We start from the raw sequence: 15,250 nt of genomic DNA, 5'->3' as shown, positions 1-15,250 counted from the left end.
ATCTGACATTTTCCAAGGGGTGTCTTAAGTCTAACAAGGGGTGCATTTAGTTTGAACAGAGTGAGACACACCAGTCTGTATCTCAGTCTATTCCAGGGATGTCCAATTTTTGACCAACAAGTTGTTAATCTGCAGAGTTTGCCCACTTCTTATGCCTGCCCAGAGGGCAGGGCATCTTGGCTTCTTGGAGGTCGCAGCATAGTTCAGTGGGGAAGCTGCCTATGCATGTTCTGGAGCAGTCAAGAGTGGAGGAGCTGTGTGTGCGTGATGGGGTTGGGAGGTGCTCATGTGTCATGCAGCAGTGGGCAGTGGCGGTTGCCTATGTGGTGAAGCGGTGGGGGAGGGCAAGGGGGAAGCTGCCTGTGTACAATGGGGGACTGAAGAGAGAGACTTTGGCTTGAACTACCATTGCCTGTATAGTGTGCAGCTCTCCACATTGTGACACATACAGTGTGTGGCCCCCAGTCACTGAAGTTCAACAACCCTGGTTGGTTCATTCAAGTCATGCACTTGCTCCAGTTAAAGATACCACCCACAAAAATCTTGACCTATCTTATTGTGCATGTTATTATACAGCTTGCTTTTCTTCTTCTTTTTTTAATAATATGGACCCTACACATGAGAGAATTGTAGTACAGACAAAAATATTTCAGGCTTTTTATTCTGCCAGTTTGGCAACAGGTAAAATGTTTCCAGTGATGGCATCTTTTGTTATTTCTGATTTGTGGAATGCCATTTGTGATTCTCATGAATAAGGTAATGAATCATCAAAATCAACTTAATTCCAAACTTCATCATAAAGTATGGGAGAAGAAGATGTTACTACATGAAAAAAAATTGTATTCCATGGCCAGAAAGAATGAGCAACCTAAAAGATTGTTCTCTGAAACATGCATGTACAACAACAAAGTGGGCTGAAGGGGAATTAACTTTTTTTTTTTTGTTTCAGCCTCAGAAATGGCTGTAAGGGGTAAAAATTTCCATTCTTGTCTCTGCCACAGATTTCCTGTGCAATTGGGTGGCATCTGGTGCTAGTCTACTTTATTTTTTGGATTGCAAAACACCTTTTATTCAAGGATCCTAGAGTACCTGTAGTAATATTACTTGTAAAAACCTGTAAATTAGGCATCTTAAATATAACAAATACACAACCCTGAAAAAAACAGCAATATGCCAAAGTCTTGGCTGAAAACTTTCCCAGGAGATTGTTATATACCCACTTAAAATAAAGGAACAAACTGAACTGCTTTTTCTCTAAGGAGCTATTACAAGTAAAATTAGTAGGTCTACAAAGCCATTTTATATACTTGTTATAAAAAGACTCACTTGAGAGCATCAACAAAAGTCTTATGTATAACAAAAATGCATCTTTCACAGTAATTTTTTTCTTACAAGGTGTTTCAGAAAAATCTATTTATAAAATACAACCTTTTAAAGCATTTCATTATTACAGATAAACTGATATTTTGATGCATTAACTACAGTACAGTAAGTATGTACTTATTATTCTACATTGTTATATATTTAATGGCTCATTGAGCAAAGAAACAATCCTGGTTCATTTTTTTCATTTTAATAACAGTAACTGCTAGCAATAAAAGAATATGTTGAAGTGATGAAGAATGATCTATACTGTACTTATATGTTAACTGACAGACAAAAAAAAAAGACTCCTCAAATTTGGTATTAAATTAGTTTAAGTAAACTTTTCTAAACCTGGAAGACCTTTAATACTATCTTTTTAAAGTTTCAAACCTAACTTTAAAACAAAGTATTTTCCTGCAGTGTTTGCAAACTAAACAAGGAAGCACTGAGAGCCTGGAAGTGAAGAGGACAAAACAAAAGTGAAATACAATTGATTTTAATTTTCCAGGCTGAGAAAATTATTAAAAATGTAACAGTTCCTACAACAAGTCAACTATGCAATATTTGAACTGAAAAACAGTTTGGATAAAACTAGTATATACCAACTCTTGGGAGTCTCATAACATCTGGTGTTTTGACTAAAGCCACTGATGGTGGAATTAAGAGGCTACAAAAATAATCTAAATTTTTTATTTAAAAAGAAAGAAAGAAAAGTGTCTCATATACTACCATACAATAGTATCAAAGAAACTTGGAAGCATATAGCAATATAAAGGCTGAGAATCACCCAAATTGGAAAAGATCCAATCTCTATCCCCCATTGTTTTAAGCCAATCTTATATTTTTGTGGCCTTGCTTGTAATTTTTGCATGCCTGTGGTTGTTAATATATCATGAGGAAAAAAAAAGAAAAAATAAAAAAAAGAAAAAAAAAAGTCAGCACCATCCTGCTGCTCCCTAACCAGAGCAATATTACTCCTCCAGGTGGCTGAGAAGGGGCTGGGGGTAACCCCTCCTCCCTGGTCTGGCATTGGACCCCACTGCCAGGTGCTGCCAGGGAAGGAGGGGGGGAAACCAGAGCTCCAGCTTGGTGCTGGTGGCCTGGGGAGGGGGGAGGGAGCCTATATCAGGGGCTTGACTCCAGCCACTAGATCTGGAAGTCAGGAGTCACACCCCCATCTCAGGCTCTGGGCTGGCAGAGGCAAGGCGGGTGGGGGGGGCTGCAGCAGGGGGCATGGGTGCACCTCCAAGCGGGGAGCCTGGATGGAGTCATCTAGCTACACCTCATTCTCAGCTGTCTGGCCGGCTGAAGTGGGAGGCGGGGGATGAAACCCGCACTGGGGAACCACGCCTCCCTCCTCAGCCTCGGGAGGGGAGAGAAGTCTGCACCAGGGATTGGCTCCACCCCCAGATCCAAGAGTCATGCCCCCTCCTCAGCCTCTGGGCTGGCTAAAGGGGTGGGGGGAAGCCTGCAGCAAGGGGTCTTGGCTCTGCTCCCCCAGAGCTGGGAGTGGGGCTGGAGTCCCCTAGCTATCCCCTTTTCAGCCTCTGGACTGGCTGAGGTTGTGGGGGGGTTGGGGAGGAAGTCAGCACTGGGGCTTGGCTCCTACCGCAGAGCCAGGAGTTAGGAGCCACACCCCTTCCTCAGTCTCTGGGCTGGCTGAGGGGTAGGGGGAAGAGAAGCCTGCATCAGGGCTTGGCTCTACCCCATAAAGCCAGAAGCAGGGCTGGAATCCTCCAGCCATGCCCCCTTCTCAGCCTCCCAGCTGGCTGAGAACAGGACAAGGCTCCTAGCTCTGGGGGCAGAGCCAAGCCCCACTGATGGCTTCTCCCCCCAACCCTGTCCCTCAGCCAGACCTGAGGCTGAGAATGGGGAATGGCTAGGAGAGTCCAGCCCTGCTTTGGCTGCCCGTGCATTGGGCTGCTCCTGGCTTGGGATCTGGTGCCAAGCTGGAGGGGTGGGTTTCTCCCCCCAGCCCTTGCTCAGCCAATCAACAGGCTGAGGGAGGGCATTGCTGGGGGAATCGGGCAGTTCCAGCTCTCTGCAGTGGCCAGCAGGCTGGAAGGCATGCTCTTGCACCCCCCAACTACTGATAATGGGCCACTGCAGGGGTCTGACTGCGTTTCCTGTTTGAAAAGTGAACATCAGTTCACTTGCTTATCAATTTCATCTATGCAGTTTAGAGAAACTTGCAGAGATTGAATCAATTGATCCTTGGGCTTTTGGACTATCTGTACTTAGCCACAGTGCTCCTGAGGTTCTGGCCACAGGAAGCCCCATGGCCATGGCCAGAGCTGGGGGCTCTCAAGTCTCAGAGGAGGGGACCTTCTATCCTCCTGTGGCATTTCAGTCCACATGCAGTCCCAAAGCTCTAAAGTGCCACTTGGGGCTGGGGGAGTATCTCCTCTGTGGGACACATAAAAGCCAGCATCTGCACCCCTCCCCCCCATGGAGTGGAAGGAAGGAAGGGACAGGAAGGAATGGCGGGGGAGGGCAGAGAACTGGAACAGCAGGTCAAAGCCCCTGCCCCCTCCTCACATGGGGGGCTCTGGTCTGGACGGGGACAGCTTTCCCACTTTGGTTCCTGGCCTCTGGGCTCTTAGGGGGAAAACATTTAAAGCCAGGGGGCCAGTTGGGGGCATTGTCAGCTGCAGGTCTGTGAAGAGGATCTGGGTTTTCCAGGCCCAACACTGAAAGGATCAGGGGTTTGCTCTAACTCAGCCAGAGCAGAGACATTTAGCCAGCCACAGACTCTCTCTGGAGAGGATAGAGGAGTGCTGCTCACTGGGATGCTGGAGGACAGCACGGTGATCAGGTAACTGTATAAGTATTCATTCAGCCAGCAGAAGCGCTACCAGAAGCATCTTTTGTGAGACGCAACAGAAGTTCCTTCCGGACTAACCATTTTTGGTCCAGCAGAAAATGCTTGAAGGTTTGCTCACTGCAATTCCATCAGTAGAAATGTAATGTTTGCACATACTTTAATAGAACAAAATATTCAGACTAGTTGCTCTTTAATAGGGTAATGAACCAGTCATCTGCTCAACTGGTTCTAAACAGATTATTTTGAATGTACGTGTGCCACGTTCGTTTTCAAAACCCAGAATGCGTCTCAAAGTTTCACAAACACTCACATCTTTAATACTTCTTTACTACTTTAATGGCTAAAAATTGTTACCCATTAGTAATTCTGTCTTACAATCCTGAACCTGATTAGAAAAACCTTTTAAAATCTGTCTCCTCCCAATATATTACATTATATATTAACTGCACAAAGTGCTGAGTGATACTAACCATCTCATCAAAACCATTGCAACCAATTTAAATAATTTTTTTTGGTATCATTGAAAAGGACGGAATGGAAAAGCAAAGATCAACTACGTAAGAATGCTCTCATTTTTCTGGTAATGGCTGAAATAAAAAAGCTTAAAATATTTAGGATTTATAATACTTCTTGCCTTTACAGAATTGTGAAATTCAACAGTGTGTTTTTTTTAGTGAATGGTCAGAGAGATCAAGGGTATGGGAATACAGCTAACAGTAACACTTACTAGTAGAAAATAGAATCCAGCTTTTAATCTTTAAAAATATCCTGTCTGCTTTAAAGTAAAATTTCTATTTCATTAAAAATGTGGTCATGCCATTTTTATTCTGGACACAGAACGGCATAACTTGATTGCCAGAGAGGACAATTCTGTGGTTATACTGATACTGTTTTATCTCTAGGGCCACTGATGTTTATTTCATCTATATTTTAGGACATAAAACAAACATGAAAAAAAACCCCTACATTTCATGAGTGTAAATACGTCAACACCAGCTCAGAACAGAGTTTAAAATGCAAGCTTTGCCACGCTGATTCCTAAAAATGCTAAGCAAGGATTCACAGCAGTTGAAGTATAATCCTGTAAGATTGTCAGAATGCTGTGGGACTTCTGACTTTGCTGTGAAAGTAAAGTAATTCATTCTCCTGCTCATCAGGCACTGCTATTTCCTAACTTTTAAAGTAACTTTATATCTGTTTGCATTCCGTGAAAGTAAGAGTTGTAGGTGCAGATCATAGGAACATTGCAGCTTGCTTTGATTTTCTTTGTTTCTTTAAAGCTTTCATGGCAGATTGTCTTCAAAGCACATCATAGCTGGACAGCTGTGACTGTTTCCCTTCTATCTTTTCCTAATCCCTTACTCTCTACCTGTACCCACAATTAAATAGAATAATCAATAAACCTGGGGACAAAGCTATACCAGTTCTTTTTCATATTTGGTTGCTCATAAAAGTTTGCTCTCTACCCTGAACTTCATCTGTTTGCATATTTCCATTTTAAACTCCCAAGGGAGCAACCATCTTGTTTGGATTGGTACAAAGTCCAGCCCAATGAGACCCAGTCCCAATGTGGGACACACCCATAATGTTTGTGTATGTATACTGTGCACACATGACCATAATGTCATTGACCATTATTATTTTTGTAACTTGCTGTTAATTTGTTAAACAATCATGACAGTTGCTGACCACTGAAAAACCTAACATCAACTCCTAGTGAGGACTCTCAGCAAGTAAAGTCTCTACCTTCTGTCCAAAATAATATTAAAAAGCTAGTGTGTGTGGTCTGGTACTTTTTTACTGCATGTATTGAGCTATCACAAATCAATGCACACCTCTGACTATACTACATCAATTGCTGATAACAATTTGCGTATCAGGAACTGAATGACTGGACTTCATTTTTAAAGAGATCTTCAGTATAATATAAGAATTCATCCCAAGGTTTTCAAAACAAGGTCTTATACCGATTAACCTATCTAGGAGCTACCTATATTTAATTTTTTTAAACATTTGCAGTTTCTTTGCCTAGGCTATTTTTTATAAAATGGAATGAATCTAAGGCCATCTGCATAAGACCATGCACAAAGATGGAGGAACAGTTGTTAAAAACACTGATTTATTCTCTTACTGGTTACACTGGGAATCCCTTGCGACTATCTGATGCAATTAAACCTGTCTCCACCTCTGGTCTGCTCATTGACATGTTGCATACTGTCTAAATCCAAGTCTGCGAATGCTCTGCAGCAGGGATTCTTGTTTACTTGTTTGCATAGCATATAACATAACAGAGCCCTGATTGCTGCTGAGGTCCCTTGGTGGTACATGAGTAGAAAACAAAATGACAGAGATTCACTGAACATTTTGACTATGCTAACCTAGATTTTGTATGCTAGGAATATCAGATTCTTGGAAACATCTCAATACACAAAAAGAAATCAAATATCTACAAGGAAGGAAATAAGTATTGGAAAAAAAAAACGAGAAAAGATACCGGATTTTTTCACTAGTTTCAAAACTCTAATAAGATTGAAATAGTGTGTGAGCTAATACACCTTTCGAAAGCAATTGTACTGTACACACAAACCTAAGTTTCATTTCTTCCCCTACCCACTCCTCTTCATCTATTTTTTTCCTGAATTATCTTATAATTCTATTCATAAAGTATTCCAGTTATGATACAATCATGTACAGGAATACACACCTCTGGATATAAACAAATAAATAAAAAATCCAAAGCTAGAAATGCTTGTATCCTCAAACATGAGTGATTATTATTCCGCCTTTCTTTTCTTTTTTTGTTATTAGGAGCAAACTGAAAAATCACATTTGGTCAATATCTTTACACTTTTGAATAATTGTGTAACATGGAAAGATACAGATGTCAGGTTTGTGCATTGTTATGCTACCAACCTGACAACCAACAGAAGAACATTACAAGTAAGGTTGTGCCCCTAAAGACTTTATGCATGGAGCTCAAATCCATTCACCCCATCACAGTATCTGAACAGCATTTCGGCCTGGTGTGAGGGTAGAAATGAAATATTGGTAACTAAAAACTCCTGGCCAGTACTTCACAGCAGTGGGCCCGTATTTCTAGACATCACATGCTACATAATACATATGAAAGAATCCCTGCCTCATCTGTAAACTGTTTTTTCAGGGAGCATATGTACATCAATGCAGAATATTATTGGGTTGTCAGACTCATTTTCAGATAAGCATATGCATTTTTCTCTTCCTAAACCAAGCCTTCAAAGCCAGATGGGCATCTAAAACCGTAGAGAGTATTGCAAAGTTGTAGACAGAGCTGAATTGCAAAGTTGTAGACAGAGCTGAAATACAGGAGACAGAAGGAAGGAATGCTCCCAATCTTTTGTATTACAAGGAGACCAATTTTCTAAAATGACAAAATCATCCTATTTGCATTCAAGTTTTCATGCATCAATGAGTGAAACTACTGTAATACGAGATAGGGGAAAGTGAGAGGAAAACAGAAGTCAGAAAGGACCAGATATTAAGATGATTTTTTTTAAAGGACTGCTATTAATTTACAGAAACACTAATTGTTCATTTATGTCTACAATGGAGAAAAAAATATGAAAATCCAAAGAAGGGCTCTTGGAGAAAGCTATGATGATTTTTAGCTTTTGGGGGGGAGAGTGAAAGATTAATATCATTACCACTGCTTCCAAATACATCCCACAGGACCCTCTCTCTCAAGCACTTTACTGGTCTGCTCTGTATGCTGCTCCAAGGTTCAGAACCTATGAAAAACAGGATGGCATAGATAGATCTTCGGTAGGCAGCTTCTGATGCTGGCATTTAACTAAGATTAGACTCATGGAAATGGGAATGTAGAGTCAATATATTGCATTTACTTGCATAGCACACACACAGAGCCCCCTTCCTCTCCCACTACATCATCAGCCTGCAAATAGGGCACAAATCTTAAGCAGGGAAGATGATTTCTGTGTTAGAATGAAAGCATGGGGATGCTGTAAAGGCTACTGGGGGCTCTGCTTCTCTGCCAGCTGTGGATGACGGGAAAATTTTAGAAGCAAAGTTAGTTTTAACCCCTTCACAGCTGCTGCCAAATTGGTGATAGCTTCTGGCTGCAGCAGCAGCTGTGAGAGTTAAAACTATAGTTTTGGCAGAGCAGCCAGGCGGAAGAATGCATTCAGTTTACTCTGCTCCTGTAGTCAACAGTCGAATCTTGGAAAAATATTTTCTTCTTCATTCCATTTTCCCTAAACAAGGTGCATGTTCTATTTGGAAGCATGTAATATGAAAGAAAATGTGGAAAGTTATGGGATTTAGGGGCACAAACAGTATAGAAGTCCTGCACGACACAGTTACACGTGTGTCAGGGTTTTGTACTTAGAAGAAAAAAAGCACAAGGTGGGCTACTTCAAGACATTTTGCATTTGTGGTCTGAAGTTGGCGTCCACTTCTCATTCTCAACACTCTAAGACCATTCTCCCGAGTCGGTATGGCAGGATTATAAAACAACAACCAAAATAAACAAAAAGAACAACCCCTCTCCTTCCCCCAACATAGTTCATTCAGTTGGTCATTCTATTTGCTTGACTAGATGGAATGACACAAAAGTGCATTTTGTGTGTCCTAGGTACTAAACATTCTGCATTTGTACCTTCCACCTCCCATCATTTATTAGGATCCTTTCTCCCTTTACATAAACTATACAGTGTGCGGGCCGCCTCCCGGTCCCATCCATGTCGCCATATGCGAGCCGGGAGCGATATGCGGACCCGTCTTTGCGCACGCGGGCTGTGGCCAGCAGCCCGGGCACGCGGGGTCAGAAGGGACCGCACGGCGGTAAGGAATGCACGGGCTAGAATTAGTCACAGATGCGTAATGGTTTCATTTAAAGATTATTTTACTTACACCGAAGATGGTCGCAGTGCAGGCAGGAAAACTTGCTTGAGTTGCGGTTACAGACAGGAAAGAAGAGAGGAGGACAAGAGTTCTAAACTCGTGAACTCTAGCCCAATCCGGCTGAAGGCTCTAAACACGCGAGCCCGTCGTGTCAACCGAAGAAAGTACTTGTACAAAAGAGCTCTGAATAAATTCACACGAAGTTTGCTAGGCTCCGTGGAACTTGTGCTCAGAGGTAGTCCGGTCGTCTGAACAACTATGTCAGTTGTTCCAGCTGGCAAGAAATAGACTCACACTAAGTTTGCTAGGCTCCGTGGATCCTTTTGCGCGCAGGGAGAGGGATACGTCGAGGATTGCGCTCGGTGACGGGGAAAGGCTAGAGGCTGATCAGACCCCTGTTGTCTGCTTTAAATGCACTGGGTCCGTAAAGATCCACAGCGCTTAGAGATCTTCACAAGACGTGAAGTCTCCTCCTCCTGGTGTTCGTGGAGTCCTCCAACTTGGGCGGAAACCACTCAAGCCTTTTATACGGCTAGCAAGCCAATCACTAGCCGCCACGTGTGAATAATTTAGAACTGGCCAATAATGGGGCTCAAATTAGCATACAAATGGCGGGAACTCTTTGCAACGAGCATGTCTGTGCTGCAACAAAGAAATGTACCCTGCAAAGAAAGCTACTGGTGGCGGGAATTCTTTTGCACCGGGGTTCTCTTTTGCAGCAGAAAACTCCACCGTGCAAAGAAGCTGCAATTTAGCGGGAACAATTTAGCAGTGCCGAAGCACACACAAACAAAAATCACACCCTTTGGGTTGTGACATACAGAACATCATATTCACAGAAACATCTCCTTCATACTACTCAAGAATGTGCAGTTTTAAGCTCTCCATCAGCTTGCACTGACACATCAAATTTAACATGCCAAATTGAGTTACGGGTGTTTTTTCTAACTCTACTATGCCAATTGTGGCAGTGATAGCTGTAATTTAGCAGGTACATTTATAAGCCCCCTTAGCTAATATTGTTTAGAATCAACTAACAGATCACTTCCTTATATTTTGGTCATGGTTTACACATTGCATTAATATTTACTTCCTTCATTCCTCTGTGCTCTAGTAAGAAAATCTTCCTGAATTGTAAAGTAAACAATATTGTTTTAATAGTATACTATCACTTATGTGTCACAGCAACAAGGCAGCAGTACTGCAAGAACATAAAAAAAAAAAAAGATTTTCCAAGCTATATAGAACTTAATTAAGCATACAAAACATTCCTTCTCATGCTCCATGACATATTAAAAGAGTACATAATTTCATGAAGGAAGAGAACAACAAGAATTAATCCATCTTGCAGCATTTTTGTCATGCATGCCATTACACTATATATAAATATAGAATGTGTTCTGGATCAATCCTTAGAGTCACTGATGCCATAGTGATCAGAATTTAAGCCATTCTACCATGGGTCAAAAACAGCCAAAATATATCCAACAATACTTTTGAAAATAGATTATTAAAAAAGGTAAGACGAATATTGAATTAAGCTCTAAAACTTTCATTCTACTCAGTTTTTATTTACCATTATTACAAGTAACCAAGATGTTAACTTAGGAGAAGTTTTCAATCCTATTTTCCATTACAAAGCAACACAAAATCATTAGACAAAATTTGGCTCATCAAATTATACACAGCAACAGGCTGAAGTGGTCTAAAAAAAAAAAAAAAAAAGACTACTTCATAGCAACATTATGCAAGAGGAAACAAAGAAGGAAATGTCAGCATAATGCTATTCCATAGTTATCAATCAGAAAAAAAAAAGAAAAAATACAATTAGTTTTGAAAGGTTGTCTTTACTGTTATACAGCTGGCCAAGTGACATGCCAGGATGCTCCAGTACTGATGGGTTTTTTTTTCCTCCTGGGATATTGAAACATTTTCATCTAAAAAGTTCTTAAACTAAGCTTAAGTAAGCCTGTGTCTGTAGTCTACTACTGCAGGCTTGCCCAACATGCGGCCCTCCAAGCTGTTTTCTGAGGCCTGAGGTGCTGCAATGGGAAATGGAAGTAAACACTGTACTTTCTTTTCCCATTGCAGCACCTGGGGGGGGGGGGGGGGGGCAGGGATGTGATACCGCTTCCTGTGAGGGGGATGGATGTGATGCCGCTTCCTGTGAGGTCTTTGAATATGGCTTGCCGGCCCACTGGGTGATAAAAATTTCATGATCCGGCCCCACATTCAAAAAGGTTGGATACCGCTGTACTACTGTTTCTAAGGTGGCCACTGACATATTCCCAAAATAGAGAACATCTCCTTGGTGAGGGGTGGGCCCCCTCAACCAACCAACTGGTGGGGCCACTGCCTCTTCAGCCAATCAGCAGCAAGGAGCAGGGCCACCACAAAAGGCCACCTCCCTCCCTTCTTCCCTGGCTAGGAACCCTGCTCCTCCTGGCCGTGCACTGGCCTACCTCTAGGAACAGCCAATAGAATCATGAGGACAAATGATTGACCTGTATTTCCACCAATGAACTAAAACACAGGACTTTTTGCAGGCTGTTCTTGATTTAGAAACAGACAGGGGACAGAGGGTTTAAAAACAGGACAGTCTGGTATAAAACAGGTCCAATGGCCACCCTATTTCCCTTACCTACCACACAGAACTATGCCTAATTTGCTACCTTTGCCTTCTTCCCACCAGCGTTTCTGGCACTACACGTATTCTATGTAATAATAGGCAGGGAATAAAGGAATACACAGAAATTTCATGATTTAAAACCATTCCTTTTTTCCAATAATTGAGTGACTAAAAAATAACCATTGTACATGCAATCAGTTAGTGTGCTAGGAGATATTCAAAGTCCTGAGAGCAGAATGAAAGAGAATGCAAGTGAGCCTAGTATTTCAAGATAGAGCTTAGTGTATGCCATACTCGCATTTAACCACTATAAAACAGCCAAACTAGAATTATTATGCAAAACAGTATTTTTAGTTTATAGATTCATAGGTTGTAAGGCTGGAAGAGACCCCAGAAGAGCATCAGGTCCAGCCCCCCGCACCAAGCAGGAAAGGTAACTGGGGGTCACGTGACCCCAACAAGATTTCCAGGGTAGGTGAGATTGAATCATCAGATTCCGATCCACCCAACTTGTTAGCCTGTCTAGGTCTGCGTGCATCTGTAGCCTATCTTCAAGCGTGACCACGCTTCCCCATAACTTGGTGTTGTCCGTGAACTTGGCCAGTGAGCTCTTCACCCCCACATCCAAATCATTGATAAAGATGCTGAAAAGTACTGGACCAAGCACCAACCCCTGTGGGACATCACTGCCTACTTCTTGCCAGGATGACAGATGCATTCACTAGAACTCTCTGGGTCCTATCCTGCAGCCAGTTTCTTACCCACCTGACTGTCTCGGAGTTAAGCCCACAATCATCCAATTTTCTTGAGAGGACATTGTGGGATTCTAGATCAAAGGCCTTTTGGAAGTTTAGATATACAATGTCAACCTGCTCTCTCGTGTTCAAGTGGCAAGTTACCAGGTCATAGAAGGAGATGAGGTTGTTAAGGCAAGACCTGCCTCCAATGAAGCCATGCTGGCTGTCATTCAGAATCTTACCTTCTGCAAGATTATTGCAGATAGACTCCTTGATGAACTTGTCTAGGATTCTCTCTAAGATGAAAGTTAGGATGATTGGCCTATAGTTATGCAGGTCCTCCCTCCTGCCCTTCTTGTGGATGGGAACAACATTGGCCCTCTTCCAGTCTTCAGGGACTTCTCATGAATTGTGGAAGAGCTTCACCAGGGGTTCTGCAATGACTTTGGCCAGCTCCTTCAGCATTTTTGGATGAAGATCATCCAGTCCTGCTGACTTGTATATGTCTAATTTTTTTAACTGGTTAATTTAGTTAATGCTATTGGTTCAGCACACACACAAAATTATCAAAGACCTGGAATTACTCCGTATTTCATTTTCCTATCCTAAATTACCTTGTAACTTAAACATACTGAAACAACATACAAAACTTTTGAATGAAACAAGCCATCTAAACTATTTAAGCTGCAAACGTCAATGCTCAAATTCAGGACATTTCCAGGTTATTTTATTTCATCACAAAGCATGTTGTACAAAAGACTTGTTTCTATGATTACTTACCCATGAAGTTGAGATAGCCCTCTCCTCCAAGTGCATGAGTAATGAGGCGAATCATTTTATGAAGCTGTATTCCACGATCAATAACTGGAGTAAGAGGGGAAAGCACACTCATATTTGTATACATCTCTGCATCCATCAGCCGGAATGCCAATGTCTTATCACCAACGAGGGCCTGCACAAAGGAAAAAAAAACCTTCAAATGTGAAAAGTGCTTCTGATTTACAATTACAAGAAAATGTTCTAGGTCAAATATAAATTATATTGAGTTAACTACAATGCACTATAAATCAAGCCATCTTTTACAAAATTCACAGAAAGTGTGATGAAATAAAGATTTCTATGTAAAGTATCTGGAACCATGCTTACGGGAAAATTAATAAAGTTTTTAATATACTTATTTTCCAGTGAAAATGACAGTATTTTGTTTGCATACAGCTAAAATATGATGGTTTTCAGCATTTTACCTGGAAAAAGGGCTTAGAATTCTGTTCAAAATCAGCAATTGTATACAGCTATTACTTTTATTCAATTAGTCTAAATAAGTTTCCTCATTACATATGGTGTTCAACACTAGACATGTTTTGCCTGTTTTAGCTGAAGTTTTCTATTAGATTTGTTTTGGAGACCATTCCAGCAAGATTTTCTGAGTAGGTGTAAGTGTCATGTGATTTATCCATTCTATGGCCATTTGAATTTTTAAGCCTTTTATAAAAACTTAATTGGGTGTTGAAAATATTGTCAAAAATGGAAATCTGATCCGTTTCAAAAACACTTCTCATTTATAAAACCAAAATGATTTTTTTTAAGTACAGATGCTTTGCGTAAAGTTTTAGTTATAACACTGTAAATATGTTATCCATTTTAGTAGCATAGGGAAAGGAAATCCTTTCACCCAAACAAAAAGTTAAAGCTACTACAGCACTGACTTAATATTTGTACAAGCAAGTAAACTATACTAGACTGAAAACGAAGTCAAAATGAACTGTTCAAGTACTTGATTTAAGTGAAGAATAACACTGCAGGTCAGGTACAAATAAATATTTACAGACATAATATATTGTGTTCCTTTTTTTCTTTTATGCTATATTTGGTTGTAAGGAAAATCCACTACTCTTTAAAACAACCTGGTGTTTTGTGACAAAACATAAAACATTTTTTAACATAAGGAATAACAATCAGTGTCAACAGTCAAAAGTAACTGATAACGTCTAAAAACCATGCTAGTTAAAATCTTGTTAACCAATGAATGTGAAATGTATCAAATTCTTCACTTAGCGCGGGGGGGTGGGCAGGGTGAGGGAAAGTGGTCTTCAAGACCAAACTGTTTCATTAATATATGCTTGATCAAAGTTGTCATTACTGATTGTTTATCGGCGATTGTGAACCTGTGGAAGATTGGGGGAATGAAGGACCTGAAGAACTGAACACAAGGCAAGAACTCAAAGATTCCGAGGCACGAGAGTTTTTGTTCTCATTTACTGATCTGAATACTAGTTAAACTTGTTAACTCTTTAATAATGAACTGTTGAGAAAAGACAGGCATACTTGCTCTTAATTCCAGGGTTTGGCAAAGTAAGCTCCCTGGGCGCATCCAGACAAGCGTGTACATGCTTTTTGCACCATCTCAAACCTGCTTTGCGATGGGGCAAGAGGCACGTATGCGAATGAAAAAAAATGTTCCCCACGCTGCAAACTTGCAGGACGGAGAGAAAATTAGACCCCTTGTTATGCAGGGGTCTAAAAAAAACCGAAGCTAAAAAAAGCAGGGCAGGGCATGGTTCTAGACTGTGCCCTGAGGCAACCAGAGGCTGGGTCCACCAGGGAGATGATCTGGTTTCCAGAGCGTCTCCGTGGTTGGCCCCTTGCCTTGGTGCTCATGAGTAAGGGGTCAAGGGATGCTGGAGGAGAGGAGAGGGGACCATGGGGGGGGACCACTGCCGGACCCGCCCACTCCCCCAGCCACCTGATCCCTGCCCTGCCTGGCCCCACCCCTTACCTGCCCTCCTGACACCCCGG

General features: G+C 41.6%; 1 protein-coding gene across 1 annotated transcript in view; it reads right to left on the bottom strand.

Moving 5' to 3' along the window:
- Positions 1-15,250, bottom strand: part of GBE1 (1,4-alpha-glucan branching enzyme 1) — a 166,793-nt gene that overhangs the window by 81,983 nt on the left and 69,560 nt on the right. The window contains exon 10 of the mRNA XM_014526359.2: positions 13,235-13,406. Coding sequence (XP_014381845.1) covers positions 13,235-13,406 — 172 coding nt within the window. The remainder of the gene's footprint in view (positions 1-13,234; positions 13,407-15,250) is intronic.

Source organism: Alligator sinensis, unplaced genomic scaffold, assembly GCF_000455745.1.
Source record: "Alligator sinensis unplaced genomic scaffold, ASM45574v1 scaffold873_2, whole genome shotgun sequence".
NCBI classification, from domain to species: Eukaryota; Metazoa; Chordata; order Crocodylia; family Alligatoridae; genus Alligator; species Alligator sinensis.
Note: the sequence above shows the minus strand (reverse complement) of the source record. Positions and strands in the feature narration are given on the sequence as shown.